General features: G+C 41.0%; 1 protein-coding gene across 3 annotated transcripts in view; it reads right to left on the reverse strand.

Annotated features, from left to right (window-relative positions):
• PIP5K1A (phosphatidylinositol-4-phosphate 5-kinase type 1 alpha) overlaps positions 1–15,307 on the reverse strand; it is a 37,336-nt gene extending 22,029 nt beyond the window's left edge. For all 3 annotated transcript variants that reach the window (XM_047085023.1, XM_047085022.1, XM_047085024.1), the window contains exon 1: positions 14,808–15,307. In XM_047085023.1, coding sequence (XP_046940979.1) covers positions 14,808–14,889 — 82 coding nt within the window. In that variant the 5' untranslated portion in view covers positions 14,890–15,307. The remainder of the gene's footprint in view (positions 1–14,807) is intronic.
• Positions 15,308–17,869: the final 2,562 nt, after the last annotated feature.

Raw genomic sequence — 17,869 nt, forward strand, 5'->3', positions numbered from 1 at the left:
GGCTTTCAGTTGAGAAGACGAACACTGATTCTGCACTCCTTGGTCAATGCTTGGCCTATCCCTTCCTTTTTTATCCCAGAGGAAGAGGTTTGGAAGCGATCTGGCAGAACCAAGAAAAGCCAACATCCAGCCCTAGTCTGACAGTATTTCCTCCTCTGTAGAGAAGTAGTCACTGGACAAAGTTAAACAATGCAGATAAAAAGGCAGATTAAGTGATTTCAAGGCACAGAGTTAGGTATATGGCTTTCTTACTCTCTGAAAAGTTCTATTTTGCTAGTTTTATCCTTTCCTAGTTTTATCCCACAAAAATTGTAGCTCTACAGCTGCTACACTCTTGCAAAAGTACCCAGAACCAGGATGGGAGGAGTTCACTTAGCAGAATTTTGGTGCCAATGGCTTAGCTATCAGCAAGTGCAAAACTGGGATTAATCCCAAGGACACTATAGCTGAAGCAGTTAGAACGATATTGGGATCCAAATAGTAATAATCAGACCAAGTAATATTCTCTTCAAAGAGGAGAACATGGACCTAAGATTTACTCTATTCCTTGCTTGAAGTTCTGCCCCTGTGGCACAGACCGGAGCTCGAATCTAACAAAAATGAACAATGGAAGGGAAGAGAAAAATATCTAGAGAATTTTACCAGTGTTGCTGTTAACACCCAGGTTGGTCTACAAACCTAATAAAGAACAGAGTGACATTTCAAGGAACCAGATACCACCTGCTAAGGCTTGACCACTTGGTCCAAAGCTCTGCCAATAAGAAACTGTCTACTAGAGAAGTCCATGAGACCGAAGAGTCAACAGCATTGTACCTGTTCACCTGATAATCAAACTTTCTCTTCTGTAAGTACAGAAGGAGGAGGAAGAGAAGCTGAGGGAAGTGAAGGAGAAGTTGGGGGGTTGGGGGGAGACCAACTCAGCATGGCAACACCGGGCTTGGTAATGCCAGCCAGCCAATGTTTAAGGGAAATGAGATTCATCCCTATGGATAAGACTAGAATATGGTTTAGCAGAAAGTTTGTTTTCTAGCATCTTTGTGAAAAATTCTCTCTGATAAAGATACGTTATTATCTTATAATCCATATCCATGATCTATATATATCATTCTCTTTTTGGGTAGGGAAACAGAGTATAGGGCAGAGCTCCAATGTTAAAATTTACTTTACTCAGGGAAAAACTTTTCTCCTGAGAAACTGGGGGCCTGCCTCTCCCCTCTAAGCCAAAACTCTCAAGGATTATTATTAAAATGCCTACATATTGGGGTGCCTGGCTGGCTCAGTCAGTGAAGCATGCAACTCCTGATCTCAGGGTGATGAGCTTGAGCCCCACATTGAGTGTGGAGATTATTTTTAAAATACATAAATTTTGAAAAAGCCTACATCATCAGTCCACACCATGAAACGTGGCATGTGCTACAAGAAAGGAGAGCACATTACCCAAGGGGGGCAGATATGGAGGCTGACAGCTTAGCTATAAAGAAGGTCCTAGAGGGGCACCTGGGTGGCTCAATCGGTTAAGTATCTGACTTCAGCTCAGGTCATGATCTCACGGTTTGTGAGTTCGAGCCCTGCGTTGGGCTCTGTGCTGACAGCTCAGAGCCTGGAGGCTGCTTCCGATTCTGTGTCTCCCTCTCTCTCTGCTCCTCCCTCACTTGCACTCTGTCTCTGTCTCTCAAAAATAAACATACATTAAAAAAAAAAAATTTATTTTTTTTTATTTTTTTTTATTTTTTTTTTTTTTAAAAATTTTTTTTTTCAACGTTTATTTATTTTTGGGACAGAGAGAGACAGAGCATGAACGGGGGAGGGGCAGAGAGAGAGGGAGACACAGAACTGGAAACAGGCTCCAGGCTCTGAGCCATCAGCCCAGAGCCCGACGCGGGGCTCGAACTCACGGACTGCGAGATCGTGACCTGGCTGAAGTCGGACGCTTAACCGACTGCGCCACCCAGGCGCCCCAAAAAATTTTTTTTAAAAACAAAGAAGGTCCTGGACCCACCTCTCGCCAGCTCAATTTTAACACCTCCCAACACCAGTACAATGTTGAATTATTTCTGCTCCCCCACATCATTCATTTATTTAAAAACTATTAATTGATCATCTGTTACACGTCAGGAACGATGCCAGGCACTATGGACAGAGCTTTATGTTCCTGACCTAGAGGAGCTCACAAATTTTTCTTTTTTTCTGCTATCACTTGGGCAGATCCTCCTAGTTTTCCTTAATGCTGACTGCAAGACTCAAGGGAAATGCTGATACTTTTTTAGAAAGTATTTCTTTCCACTGGCAAAATGTTTATTTGTATAGCACTTTGAAAGCTTACAAACGTATCTCCTTTGACCCTTAAAACAGTACTACAGGCTTTGGGAACCATTTAAATTAAGGACTTAAGAGACATATCCACCAAGTATAATGTATGAAACTTGTTTGGATGCTGATCAGATAAGTAGTAAACTAAAAAGATTTCTGGGACAGGAACCTTGAGAGGAGAAATAAATACTACTAATTTTGTAGATGTGACAATACTACTATGGTTATGTCATAACTCCCTCCCTCCTTTTCCCCCTAAAATACAGTCCTGATCTGTAGGAATAACATTATGAAGTATTTATGCTGAAATCACATGAAGACTGGGATTGCTTTAAAATATTCCAAGGGGTGGAAGTAGGGAAATGGGAGAATAGATGCAACCAACTTGCAAAATATTGCTGCTGAAGCTAGATGATGGGCACAGGAGGTTCTTTATAGTTTTCGTTCTACTTTGTGTACAGCTTAAAAATTTTATAATTAAAAGTTTAGGGAAAAAATACCACAGAAGGAAACAAGTCTGGATAATCAACTTCTTCGTCTGAGCTGGCTTCTTTCTGAGAGGTTTTCTCTGGTAAAAAGCACCCAGATGAAGTTCTGAAGTAAAATTCTTTATATATTGCACTAAATTCCCAAGTCATGTCCATAGTCTGTTTCCTTCATGACTATGGGACTCCTTCTCATTAACAGGCCCTGGACCAAGAAACATTCTAAACAACTAATGTTGCAGCACTGAAAGCAAGAAATGAAGCCTTGACAAAAAGGCTGCATCAGAAAAAAATTAATCGTTCAAATAACTTATTTTTGAGTGGGCCAATAGATGATATAGAAACAACCATGGCAATATTGAACCCTGGTTACTCTGCAGAAAGAAGAAAATGTAAAAGACCTAGAGATGTAAGGGTGTACTCACTTTGGGAATTTTAAAAATTCCCAAAAAAATTTGGGAATTTTTAAAAATTGACAACACAAGCTCAGTGTGGCTAAAATCTACAGATGGGTTTTTTGTTTGTTTGTTTGTTTGTTTGTTTGAGAGAGAGAGAGAGAGAGAGAGAGACACCCCAGGATAGGGGGAGGGGCAGAGACAGAGGGAGAGAGATAATCTCAAGCAGGCTCCACACCCAGTGCAGAGCCTGACACGTGCGGGGCTCCCACAACTGGGAAAGTCGGATGTTTGACTGAGCCACCCAGGCGCCCCTGAAATCTATAGCTATTGATGAAAGTTGATTTTTAAACAAAACAAGTTGAAAACTCAGCTCCTTCAGTCATAATCAATAACCATTTATATTATGAAAAAAGTCATTCCAAAAGGGCCTTTGAGAATTTTAGTCTAACCTTCTTTTTATTTTTTTTCAACGTTTTTTATTTATTTTTGGGACAGAGAGAGACAGAGCATGAACGGGTGAGGGGCAGAGAGAGAGGGAGACACAGAATCGGAAACAGGCTCCAGGCTCCGAGCCATCAGCCCAGAGCCTGACGCGGGGCTCGAACTCACAGACCGCGAGATCGTGACCTGGCTGAAGTCGGACGCTTAACCGACTGCGCCACCCAGGCGCCCCTAACCTTCTTTTTAAGTAAAAGCAAAAGCATTAAGGGATGTGCTCAAAAATCACAAAGCAAAGGTAGTGACAAAGCCAGAACACGAATTCACATTCCTAATCCCCAATTCAACTCTCTTCTAAGAGAGTTTTGTTTTCAATTTCCTGGCCACCTAGCATCTAGAGAGCCCAAGCAAGCACCAAGGGAACTAGAATACTCTACTAAACTAAATTAATCTCAGAACTTCTAAGAGACAATATGAACACAATTTTCTTCCCCTGAGATCTCCCATTTCTTTGAGACAAGGAAATCTTTTTTTCATTTTCACTGGTAAGAGTCCTTCTCCTTCAGTCCTCCTCCTCTCCATCTTAAATTAACAATAACGACAATTCTGTCCCTCTGGTAACAGCCATCAATGTTACTGGCAAGAAGAGTAGGAAAATACCTTTTGCTTCTTTTAGTGAAGTTATCTTTGTTCTGGACCAAATAATGCCTGTATTCTAGAGCAGTAGAAACCTCTTTCAAGTCTAATATTTGCAAGAGCAGTTTTACAGACGTTAAGGTCCTCACTAGTAATAGAAAAGTACCTTTTTGTCTCTGTAATAAAACATCAATAACTTGGAGACAAAAAAAGAACTCCATCTCAGATTAGAGTTTTCTTTTTGGTGTGTGTGGGACCATGACTGGCTCTGATTAAAAGCATAAGGCTTTTATGATTACTGAATTTTCAGTGGACAAAAAAGAAGGCATCTGATAGACAAACTCTTTGTGTTTGTTTTGTTTTAGGGATCTTGGAACTGACTGCAGAATCGTTACCAATCCTTGGCACGTTAACTTCTAAGATACTTTCTGAAAGAATGAAAGAATCAATAACTCCACATCTTATGCACAGAAGAGCTCAGAATTTTGTTGTTTTTCTAGGAGAGCTAAGGTCAGAAGGGGAAGTTGTCTTCTGTACTACTCTCTCCTTCACCAAGGATTCCTGGTTCAGTCAGTAACCATTCAAAAATAAATAGTTAATCTGGTTTAAAATCACATTAGTTCACACACAGACTTTCAGATTAGTCAGGGGAGCAATAGCAGCACAGTGGGTAGAAATGTGGGCTCTGAAATCAGAACACCTGAGGTTTGAATACCTGATCCATCACTAACTAGGCAAGCTTGCACAAGTTAGTGAAAATTCTCTAGGCCTTGGTTACCTCATGTATAAAATAAGCATATAATAACATGTTCCTCATATGGCTGTTAAGAGAATTAAATAAATCACATATAGCATTTAACATATGATAAATGCTCTATAAATAACTAGTAACTATTATCTGCATTGTGAATTAGGAAACCTATCTACAGGATGGGAAGGGTCAGAGAAATGAAAAATGCAGTAGAAAGGGAAAAGAAGAAGAGTTTGGACTAATTTAATGAAACAAAAGGAAAGGAAGTTATGTGAAGATTTTGAGGGAGACAAAAAGGTAGTTGACTGATTTGTATCATACTGTGGAACTGTAAGAAAAGAACTTTCTGTGTTAAGATAGCATCTTTTTTGGGAAGGGCAGAGAGAAATGGGAGCTAACATCAAATAATGCTTGCAAGACACCCACAGCCTTCCCAGAAGAAGGCCATGTAGTGACCACTACACAAAGTCTGTCACTGTTACAGGGAAAAGAAGCTGGCTGCTAGTTACTGCGAGGAGCTCATGCTTCTTCAGCACAGATACACATCAGATCTACCTCTCTTACGGCTGACCCCACAGCACAGAAAGTTGAAACCTAAATGAGGAAAAACAGAAAGTTATCACTTACTTCGAGGGTTCTACTTGCTTACAGCAGAATAAGCATATTAAAAAACCAAAAACAAAACCCCTCTAAAGTTTAAAATTATGAACAGGGCTTACTTAACCCGATCCCTAGCACCATACTTGAAATGTACGATTTTTTTGCAGTTCTGAGTAAACATCCAAAAAACAAGAGAAGTTCTGGCAGAAAATTCCAAGAGTGGTCACAAAATTTGTAACCCAAATCATTTCACTCTGGAGTGATTTCATATTGACAAGAAAATTTCAGGTGCAAAGCTCATTTGTATACAGGCATCTACCCTTTTAAAAAAAAAAATGTGTGTACATTTTATTTGAGGGTCTTCCATTCTTGGAGGATAATCTGGTCATGCCTAGCAAAAAGTCTTAAAAACATATATGTACAATTGACCTAGAAGTGAGAATTTGTCCTAAAGAAATAGTCAAGTGGATAAAGACGTATATACAAAGATATTTACTGCAGCATTGTATGTAATAACTATTATTGGATAGATACTGTAATTAGAAAAAAATCTAAACAAAAGGAGATTGGTGATATAAATCATGTCATAAATAGAACATATAAACTATTATTCTTACGTATATTTAAGGATAGGATATGAAAAAAGTTAAAAAAATTATATAGTACAATACTTTTGTAAAACACTTATCTATAAATTCACATGTACTTACATACAATGAAAAGATCCAAAATTAGGTTCATTTTGTAATTTTAAATATTAATTTTCCCTTATCTATGTAAAATTTCTGGAAAAAATAATTACATAGATAATTTCATAATTAAAGAAAAGAGATACACAGGGATGGCTTTACTACTCCATTTTCCCTAGTAAACCACTACAAGATAGTCCCACACATACAGACCAATATCACTCCCTCCTCACACATTATCTCAAGCTCATTATAATCATATTGAGCGGCTGCAGAGATACACTAGAAGAAAAATGTGAAAAGAGAATGTCCAGAATGCACACAATCCCAAGCTACAAATAAGCATGACTCCTCTACACTCACTCTCTGCCACAAATCACTTTGAGATGTTTGTACAACCTGAAACATTCATCAGCACATATAAGAGGCTCTCTCTGAAGAGGTTTATCTTTCATGTCCTCCAGAATATCAGTATTTTCCTATAAAATGGGTACTTAATTTCAGCGCATCTCCTGGATACCAGGCCCTGAAAAATATAAAAGATCTACCCTCTAAATTATGAAAATAAGCTGGGAAATCTTTAATGTTACTAAAATAATTTCAAAACAGCTGAACCAGTCAAGTGCTAAAGTGGAAACAATCCAATCAATTTTGCTAAAATACAACAATTAATCATCACACCACGTCAGAGAGTACTTTTCTGAGAACTCTGGACCAGTCTTAAGAAAGCACTCCATTTTGGTCCTCAGCCCCACCCTAACTTATGTTTCTGATGAAAAAGGTACTGGAGGGGCTGGTTTCTAGTCACTTGGCAAAACACCAATGTGACTCTCCATATATTTGCTTGTTAGCACTGAACTACTTGCAGACTAATATTCACTATTAAGAAGGAGAAAATGTAGAGGAAAAGAAAAACCATCAATATAACTCTGAGAAGTATAAAAAGGCAAACTTCAGAAGGGGAAATGAGTTGACTTTAAAAGAGGAGATAACTGGGGCGCCTGGGTGGCGCAGTCGGTTAAGCGTCCGACTTCAGCCAGGTTACGATCTCACGGTCCGTGAGTTCGAGCCCCGCGTCAGGCTCTGGGCTGATGGCTCAGAGCCTGGAGCCTGCTTCCGATTCTGTGTCTCCCTCTCTCTCTGCCCCTCCCCCGTTCATGCTCTGTCTCTCTCTGTCCCAAAAATAAATAAACGTTGAAAAAAAAAAAAATAAAAAAAAAAAAAAAAGAGGAGATAACTGAAATATATTTCCCAACCATAAAAACCTCCGACATTAGAGTTGTTTCTCCCCCCACCAGAGTGTAGAACAAAACAGACTTGGCCTTAATACCAGAGCCTCTCCCTGCACTTTCAGAACAGAAGCATTTCCGTTGGAGATGAGATGACATCATCCATCAGATGAAAAACTAAGAGGCAGTGTGTGACTGACTTCAATGTTTGAAGTACACATATAATTTGGGGACGCCAGAGGCTGGCCGGATGTGCATTCCTCAGACAACTGGAGTTTCGCCTGGGCAAGTCATACAGAAGCAATCCCAGAGACCTAGTTCAATGACTTTCCAATACTACCACATCAAACGTGTCAAGGATACCTACACAGAGCACAAAGAGATATAAACAGACTTTGGGGAAGCAAAATGCTAACTCTCAGGGGTTCTCTTGGTTGAGAAGAGTGAGAGCCAGAGGTTTTAAAAGGAAAAAAAAGGCAAAAGCAAAAACCTACACAAAACAGAAACACAATCAGCCCAGTTATCTGCTGCACTTTCTAAAGCAATCTCTCTGGTCCTTGTTACCCTGAAATACTGAAAGCCATTTTAATTACACCCCTGTAGGTGCGAGGCACAACATGTTCTCCAAATGAAAATACTGAGAAATATGTTTGAGGTATCAGCCCACCTCCTAAGCACTCAAAAAACTGTTTAGAAACAAACAAAAAGGTACCATTACCACCGCCTCAATAAGGACTAAACCAAGCCACATCCCAGAGGAAAGCTAAATGTTGTTTCCTATCAAGTGTCAAGTTTTCCTAAGGATCGTCTAGAAAAAAGTCAGAAAGCCAAGGATGCTCCTAGAAACAAAAGCTACAAAGCAGTTTGATCTACCAGTCCTGAGGTCACCTCAGATAACAGCCAACTAAGTAGCAAGGAAATGAGTTACAAGATTACTAAAACTCATCCTGTAACATACAGCCTTTCTACAACACCTCTGCCACTAGTAACAAGCTCTCTGAACCTCAGTTTCCAGATTTGGAAAATGAGGTTAATTAAAATACCTCTTCATTTCCCTCTAGTGATAAACTTTTACTTCTACAAGGCAAATTTCATGGTTCTCAGGCCTCATATATGTTTTCTTGGCACTAAAACTTTGGTTGAAAAAAAATTGTGTCCTTCCAAAGAGACAGGAGTCTCCTGGATAAGCCACTCATGGCCATTGATTTCTTGGCAGATCACCACCTCCTATTTCCAAACCTGGCTCTATCTATCCTGAAAAAGCAAGGACTCTTGATGGATCGGAATGTACATGCTTTAGCAGAGAAATTTTAATGATATCATTGCCCCAAACAATGCACTTCAAGGCAATTACAAGGAATTACAAGGAAAATAAGAGATAATGTTACTTTGTTGTCATCCCTTTTATACAGGTTCTTTTTTTTTTTAAGTTTATTTTTATTTATTTTTTGAGAGAAAGAGAGCATGAGTGGGGGAGGGGCAAAGAGAAAGGGAGAGAGAAGATCCCAAGTAGGCTCCACACTGTCAGCACAGAGCCCCAAGCAGGGCTTGAAATCATGAACTGTGAGATCGTGACCTGAGTGGTATCAAGAGTCAGACGCTTAACCAACTGAGGCCACCCAGGTGTCCCTATACAGGTTCTTGTCAATGAAAATTTGAAGTTTACCAAGTTTGTTTACCTACATTGTTCACTGGAAATCTACTCTACTTCAGCTCATTATGTATGCTAAAAAGACCTCTTCCCATTCTTTCCCCACAACTTCCCTCACTTATCTTCCTTTAGACCACTCCCCATCAACACTGCTGATCTTTGGGATAGTGCTTCTTCTGGGTTAAACCCACATTGCTCAGTTAAGTATATAAGGTAAATAATAAGATATACTGAACTCCCTGCAAAGAACTTGCCCTCCTTACTCTTGCCAAAGTCTTCCTCAGACTCAACAGAAAGGAGCTTTTTCTGGAATCAGATGTTTACCAATACATTGTCTACAGGGACAACTGACTGGCTCAGTCAGTAGAGCATGTGACTCCTGACCTCGGGGTTCTAAGTTCGAGCCCGATGTTGGGTGTAGAGATTACTTAAAAATAAAATCTTCAGGGATGCAGAGCCTGCTTGGGATTTTCTCTCTCTCTGCCCCTGTCCCACTTGCGTGCATGCTCTCTCTCTCTCTCAAAATAAATAAACTTAAAAATTATCCTTAAAAAAAAAAATAAAACCTTTAAAAAGAAATACATATTGTCTACAGCCATTACAAACAAACAGACTGGAATTTCACAGGAGAAGAAAGAAAAATGACTGGGAGACAAGGTTTAAAAAAATGGAGGGGTTGAGGAAAAAAAGTTCATTTCAAATAGAAAACTGTAAAAAGAATGATGGAAGCTCACAGGAAGTATGAACAAAACCAATAAACACATACACAGAAACTAAACAATGCTCTCCTTTGATAGGAAAGAGTGGGGGAGTGAAGTGAGATAGGGGAAACTGGCTAGGAAGGGGTTTCCTCTAGGAAATAAATACCATCAACCCACTCTCTCTTTGAGGACTGAATGGTGGGCTGGGGTTTGGAACACAGAGAAACAGATTCCCTCTACCAGGCTATCAGAAAATAGTATACTTCCTCAAACATACTTTTATCCATGATCAAGAAACACACCCAGTCAACAGAAAGAGAGAAGAAACTAACAACTTTGCTCTTACTTTATGTCAAGCAAGAATATCCTAAAATTCTAGGAAAGAAAATATCCAGATTAAAGGATAAAAATAACCACCTTCTTTCTTTATCCCCAGTTCTGTCTTTGGCCTGGTTTTATCTCTGTTATTCACTTCACAGGCTACAGTTTCCATTATATTATCAAAGAAACACAGACTAATAAAACATGTAATAACTAGTAGCTGGCACCTATTTGGGCAAATATTAATCAGAAGACGTTTGTATCAACCCAGAACCGCACATAGAAACCAACAAAACATACAATTTTGAATCCAAAGCCAACTTATCAGTACATTATTACCAATTAATATCTGATACTAGACACCTAAAAAATCTGTATAATCATACTTGACCAAGTTTGAGCAGCCATGGCAGAAATAAATGGTTAAACAAAAACAGTGACATTCCGATATCAGTTTTCTGTCAGAATCTACCCAAGGGAACAAAAGTAAAAAAGAAGTGTCAAAACCCCAATGGAGAAAACAAACAGCAATATCTCTCCCTACTTACAAAATGTCAACCAAAATGGTGAACCTAGTCATATTCTGACTACATGACATTCTGTTCTATCTTTACATTTCCAAATTTCAGTTTCTCACTCCAGTAAAGTGGCTTAAATTGTATTACTATCCACTAGAACAGAAGCACTGAAGGGTAAAGGACCAGCGTACAAATGTTTTATACTGGACACAAAGAACACGGATGGGCACCTGGGTGGCTCAGTCAGTTGAGTGTCCAACTCTTGATTTCGGCTCAAGTCATGATCCCAAAGGTCATGAGATTGAGCCTTAGACGGAGAGTGGAGCCAGCTTAAGATGCGCTCTCTTTCTCCCTCCCCTCCCCCTCACACGAGTGTGCACACACACTCACTCATTCTCTCTAGAGAACAAGACAGAACACAGACAACAACAACAACAACAACAAAATACTCAACAAAATCCCTACCATTTGGAGTTATCAGATTATAGGCTAATTTACTAGTGGGGCTCTTCTGGGAAGAAGAGAGCCACCAAAATCAAGGATTTATGAGGCTGGCCCTACTATAAAGGTCCCAAGCAAAAATGCTTCAGTCCTGTGTTCTCTGGGGTTTCCTTCAGCAGTTACATGAAGTCAGGAAAGGAGCTATAAAGTTATTTCCAAATCATTTGTGCTCATGATAAAATCACATAGGTGAAGGGCCACAATTTCAGAAATGTTCTTGTCTGAAGCAAAAAGGAACTACAGGTTCATGATCTTCTAATGTTTCAAGTACTTTTTCTTGGGGGAGTCACGCATGATTTTATCACAAAGCTCTTATTTCAGAGAACAGTGTACACCTTAGCATTCTAACTTTACTTTCTAACTCCTTCAAATCAAGTCTCCAAAACAGAAACTCCTTACTCCCTTCATGGTAGTTTAAAAAAGGGATGCAGTGGCTTATTTCAAATCCTTTTTTTTTTTTAAGATTTTGTTTTTAAGTAACCTCTATACAGCAATGTAGGGCTTGAACTTACAACCTGAGATCAAGAGTCACATGCTCTACCAACTGAGCCAGCCAGGCGCCCCTGAATTTCAAGCTCTTGATAAACTAGTCAAACTACAGATAGGGAAACAGGCTCTCTGCACACTGGTGTGACAGATGGTCATACTGTCAACAGCACCTCATCAGGGCTAATTTTATTTTTAAGTGGTGCCACTGTCCAAATAATGAGGATGGGGAGAAAGCAAAAGAAGGAATAAATTTCCTTTGCACACCAAACAGCTGAGACTAGAAGGCAAACTGCATCAACTTTTATTAACAAAGTGTAAGAACAAGCACATGATGATGATGGCTGCTGTAAGCTGATATTCATTTATAATTGCTTCCCCCCAAATCCAAACATGGTAATTAATTATTCCAATGGGAAACGATGTCAAACATCACTTAGAGTGTATGGTTTGATCTAACCTCTGTATTTCACATGTCAGCAGAATAAAAGACCAGCTCTGACTTAATGGTGAAATACTCTAGACAGGGAATGACTGTTCCAAATAATCTGTCCTTTTTAATTTGAATTCCAAAAGATTTTGAGCCTCCAAAGGTTATAGGCAGCTTATCTAAGACATCAATCTATCCCTGAATCCTAACGTTCTTAACCTTGAATCTATTTTCAATATTGTCAAAGAGAGTTCCACCAAAACTTAAGTGAGCTCAGCTAAACATCTAAGAACAATAAATTGGTTTTAGAATGGTTACAAAACCCACACACACAATCTCCTACTTGAATTTCTACAAAGCCAGCCTTCTTACCTTTAACAATTTAGGAAATCATAAACCATCACTCATTCTTGTCAATGTCCTAATTCCCCTGGTACCATCCAGACACAGCAACACTCACCCCCAATCACAAATAAAACCCATTAAAAAAAAAAAAAATCAAAAAAATTCTAATAGCCTTTTTTTGCATCAGAATCTAATATCCTTCTTCTTCAATCACATCCTTAGAATGAAATATTTTACTAAATTAAATTTACTAAGGCCAAACCTAAGTGAAAGTGAAGATACACAAAAAAAGTCAACACTATGGATCTGGACACAAAAATCCCATCAGGTTTTCAGGACTATTTATAAACACTTTTTCTTAATTTCTTAATCCAATTGTTTCAACATTTGTCAAAGAAGCAAAGATGAAAGGTGTGAGAAACAAAAGTAAAAATAAGAATCTGAAGCTATTTTTAGACATTTTTATACTTTGACTTCTCATATGAACATCATGGAGTCAAGGAGCTGTAACGTCCACTGAAACCCAGTATTTTATTTTCTGGTGAAAACACAATAGGACAAAAACATTTACACAATCTGAATTACTAACTGCTAGCTGTAGGATCTGGCAGTAAACATAAAAACATAAAAATATCAAACAATGACATCTGAAAAAGACAGCAGGACTATCTGAAGCAGTAGAGATGGAAGAGGAGGAAGATGATTCCATTAAGTGACAAAAGAAATTTTCCTTTACTCCTAAATCTGCCCACATGGCCAATACTTCCATGGGACAGAGGCTGAATCAAATCCTGGAACATAAATACATGGTTTTTAAGGTTACCCTGGTTCTAATAGAACACCTAACTTCTTATAAGCTTAAGAACTACACACAACCTTCTTTTCTGCATTGGGGGAAAGAGAGAAAAGGTTTAAATTAAGGGACTACTCTAGAAAAACACCTGTTATTTTACCTCATCCTTCGCACTTAGAATGCAACACAAGTTGCTCTGGTCCTCTAATGCTTTTACAGGAAAGGCAAAAAACACCTCTCAAGAAACTAAAAATAGATGTACATAAATAAAACTGCAGCTTATGAAGAACATACTTGTGACCATGTAGCCAAGCTCATCCCAGCTGGAATATGAAAGCGGGAACCCTCTATTTAGCCAAGTCAAAAGGCAAGGATGCAATCCCAGGCCTAAGGAAATGTCAACCTCTCAAGTACAGCATCCAACATCTGACAGCTTCTCCTGCCTGTAGAGACAACAGTAACTGTGGAACACCAGACATTTCTGATGGAAGCTCTAGAACAGTTTCTGACTCAATTTCCACCCACCTCCCCACACTTACACACATTTTCCCTCCTACACACAATCTGCTGCTTTTCTTGTGGGCTCCTCTGCCCTGCCTCAATCTCCAGTAGTTTCTAACTACCCTGGCTCAGTGCTCCAAGTGCCGGTTTCCTGATACAAACTAAGCATTCTTCCAGTGCATTTCCTATTATGCAATATTTCTCCACAGCACGTACAACCACCTCCCAAGCACTCCATCCTTCCCAGGCCTAATTCCCATCACAACCTCTCTCAGCCTCTACTGTGCATCATTCCATCTTCTCCATCTGTTTTCTAGGGTCTTTTAACTCTAATTTTCCGCCTTCCTTCAAAACGCCCTATTCCTTCCCAAAGGTGGGCAGTCTGGAAATGGGAATCCTACAAGGAGGGTGTCTGATACAAATGCATGTGGGTACGAGCGCGTGTGCGGGGGTCGGCACTGGGAAGAGATGACGCACGAGGGGGGAGGCCTCTAAGGAAAAAGGTCTCCAATAACTCCCACCCCCAACAAAACCCACAATTCCCTAATTCCTCAGCAATCCAAAGAAAACGTCACATAACCCTTAAACATGTTTTAACCCCATGGCTTCTCTTCCACATTTTTATCCGATTAACCCCATAGTCAACTTGAATTCCACCTGCCTCTCACACTAAGTAATTCCTCTAAATACAAGGCCTCCGTTTACTTCAGTTTTCTCTACTTCTTTCGGTTTCCCTTCTGTTACCGTCCTACCCCCATTTTCAATCTCCATCCCTTTTCAAGTTCTCAAGTCGGTCTCCTAGAAGACAGCTTGTGTTTTTGAGAGCCTCCCTTTCCTCAATCAAATCCACCCTTTCCTCAGACTCCCCCTGACCGCTCAGAAAACCCTATTTGAAAACCCAACCTCCGTCCTCCTTACCGGCAACTCCTCGGACATCCCCAGTTACAGGTGCCCTCCCAGGTCTCGCTCTCGTTCCCATCGCACAGCCGCCATCAGCCCCCTGCCCACGCCCCGCCCTGATTACCTGAGGACGAGGCGCAGGAAGGGACGCCGGGATCCGCGGATGAAAACCCGACCGACGACGGCCCTGAGGAGGCCGACGCCATCTTGGCAGCCCCCTCCCCCTCAGCGGCCTCGCTCCCTTTCAATCGGGCTCTTCCTCTTCTCCGAGTCGAATTTTCTCCACGTCTCTTCACAGAACCCGCGTTCTGCGGGCCACCTCCCTGCCCCCTCCGGGGCCTCTCTCAGACACGTCGGGCTGGGTCCTGAAACAGCTCAGGGCCGCACCATTTGGCTGGCATAGGGGAAAACCGCCGTTTCGCACCCGCTCCGCAACTTCACCAGTGCTCCGAGGGAGCTACTTTCCCCTTTCACAAAGAAGTAGGCTCCAGCCCGCCGCCAGGACCCCGCGTCCGAACCTAACCACACCTAACGAAATAGGGGGCGTGAAAAGTCCCAGAGGAACAAATGCCCCCGCCCCTCCTCCCCAGCCACAGCCTGTTTATCGCCCAACCTCACTGCTCCACTCGGTGGCCAGGGGAAATCCGGGAACTGCTCATGCGCGTAACCTTTCCAGCGGTCCAGCCCACTCAATGGGGGGGGGGGAGAAGAGGGAGGCCCTGAGAGCCAATCGGAAGGCTGGTGTTGGTCACATTACACGGGTTCCTCTTGCCCTAACGAATCCACAGGTCGAAGACAAGCTCTTCCCCGACTGTGAACCAGCGCTACGGTGGCTCTGTGGGTCCAGTTAAATTCGTCTCTGTGAAAGGACCCGGCTGAGTTGCCGGAGCTCGGGATAAGTAAGAGTCGGCTCGGCTGGCCTTCAATTTTAGAGCCCAGGGTTAGAGCTCCCCACCGAGGCGCTGTTGTCAACTCAGCGACGTTAAGCCCTTGAATATCACAAAACATCACATGCGACTATTCTTCCGGCTTTACTGCTTGTTTACTGTTTGGCTTAACATGCGTGCTTGTCTTGCCTTCCTCTGAATGACATTCAAAACAGATCTACACTTTGCTTCAAGCGCAATGCTGGGCACAGTTATGGAATTCAGAAGACCTCTCAGAAAAAGCCACGGAAGGCGACCATATCACAATCTGCGATCCAGGCAAACCCTTGGTTCTGTTAATCGGTGCACCGAACTGCACAGAGAAATTCCGCAAACTCTTGGTTCTGTTAATCAGTGCACCGAACTGCACAGAGAAATTCCCCATTCTAGTCTAGCGTTCGAATTAATAAAGTACCCTGGAGATTGTGAAAACCAGATGGGGAGCTGAAGACTGATCGGACTGTAAGCTGCTGAAAAGCAAAGACTGTTTCACTCTTGTATCTCCAGCTCCTCCCATCTTGTGAGCCTGTACATGGTAGCGGCTCAATAATTATTTGTGAAATTAATGAATGAAGAGAAATTGTGTGTGGGGGGGTCTTGGTTTGCAGCCCCCAAGATGGCCTGGTTATCCTCTATCCGGATGTCTTCCGGGTCCTCAAAAGGGAACCTAGGACCATGAAGTCCAGAGACTACCACTGCCTATTTTCCTCTGCCTTCTACCCCTTTCTCAAGATAGAAATAATTGTTTCCCTGCTGCCACTTGCTGGATTATTCATATTCCATTGGGTATGAAGGTAGACAAACTACATGTTTGCGTTGCCATTTCATTCAATAGCAATGGAATTGAACGACACTGAAGTATTTTACAGTTGCCTATACATATTACCCCTCCACCCAACTAACAGTACAGGAACTAGACAGGTGGGAGCACACTGTCTAGCACAGGATTTGGCTCATAGGTCAAATAAATATTTATTGAATAAATTATACTTGTTTCCATAAAAGGCATGGAGTTGCTACCATTTCCTGAGTTATTTTAGAAATCAGCTGGTGTAGAACTAAAGCTGTTTCTGATTTAAAAATTGGAAATAGACCAATAAAGCCCTGACTCATACAGGCAGTAGGTCAAATAGAGGGATCTTCTCCCTGGGATTTGATCTATGAATTTGATTTCAGCCCTCCTGAAAAGAAGAGATCCCTGTTTTGTAGCTTCTTAGGGGTCTTTGTTTCTCTTTATGTACCAGAAAATGGCTGCTATTACTCCTACTACATGGTATTATGTCAGTCTGTTTACTTGTTTGTCTTCCTCACAAGACTGAATATTTCAGGGCAAAGATTACATCTTACCCATTTTCATATCTCAAGCATTTTATATCTCAAGCATCTTTGTGCCTGGCACAAAGTAGGTGCATAATACATGTCTCCTGAATATATGAAGGAATGAAAGCAAAATTCAAAAAGTGGGGCCAGGGTGTCTCTCATCTTTTCCCCCTTTACATTATCTCTGCTTCCACTCCCACTCAATCCCTGGGGTGTCCTCTGAGTCACAGAGCCACTCTTCCCCAGTAACATTCCTGGCATAGAAGACCTGGGGTGACGTGGCAGGGTGTGGAGGCAGAGGCATAGCAGGACATGTTGGCTTGGTGCCCCAAGGAAATTGAAAAAGGAGTTCACCAATATATATTTTGGAAAAGTAGAGCAATCTGGTGATTTCAAAATAGGTCCACGTATACAGATTTGACAGAAATAACGTGAGTGTGCACACACATGCATACACACACAGATTTTATCATATCTTAGAATAGTCCCTAAGGTTAGAATGGAGGGGGCTAGGGGCAAGCAAGATCAACGTAGACACAAAATAAGAGGATGAGTACCTTATTCATTCAATTGTCATTCATTAATTCATTCACTGAATTGACATTATTTACCCCCAACAATGTCCTAGGCACCATGAGAGTTCCTGGTATACCAGGTGAAGATAAAGTCCTCGCCCTCAAAAAGATCACAGACTAATGAGAGAGGCAGCCCCATAAATCATTAGAATAAAATGTAATAGCTGCCATCATAGAGTATGTACAAGTGCTATGGGTTGACAATCATACTCTCAGAATAAAAGATAGGAAGAGAAGTTGATACAGGGTCTTGACAATACCACAGACTATTTGATATTGGAACTATTCCAGAGAATCAAGGCGGCATGACCTCCGTGTTTATGGAAACTGTGCCAGGAAGAGAGATTGGCGACTGAGAAGACTTT

The sequence above is a fragment of the Lynx rufus genome, unplaced genomic scaffold, assembly GCF_022079265.1.
Source record: "Lynx rufus isolate CCGP_SWC_20201006 ecotype Redwood Valley unplaced genomic scaffold, mLynRuf1.p SCAF_2, whole genome shotgun sequence".
Taxonomy (NCBI): domain Eukaryota; kingdom Metazoa; phylum Chordata; class Mammalia; order Carnivora; family Felidae; genus Lynx; species Lynx rufus.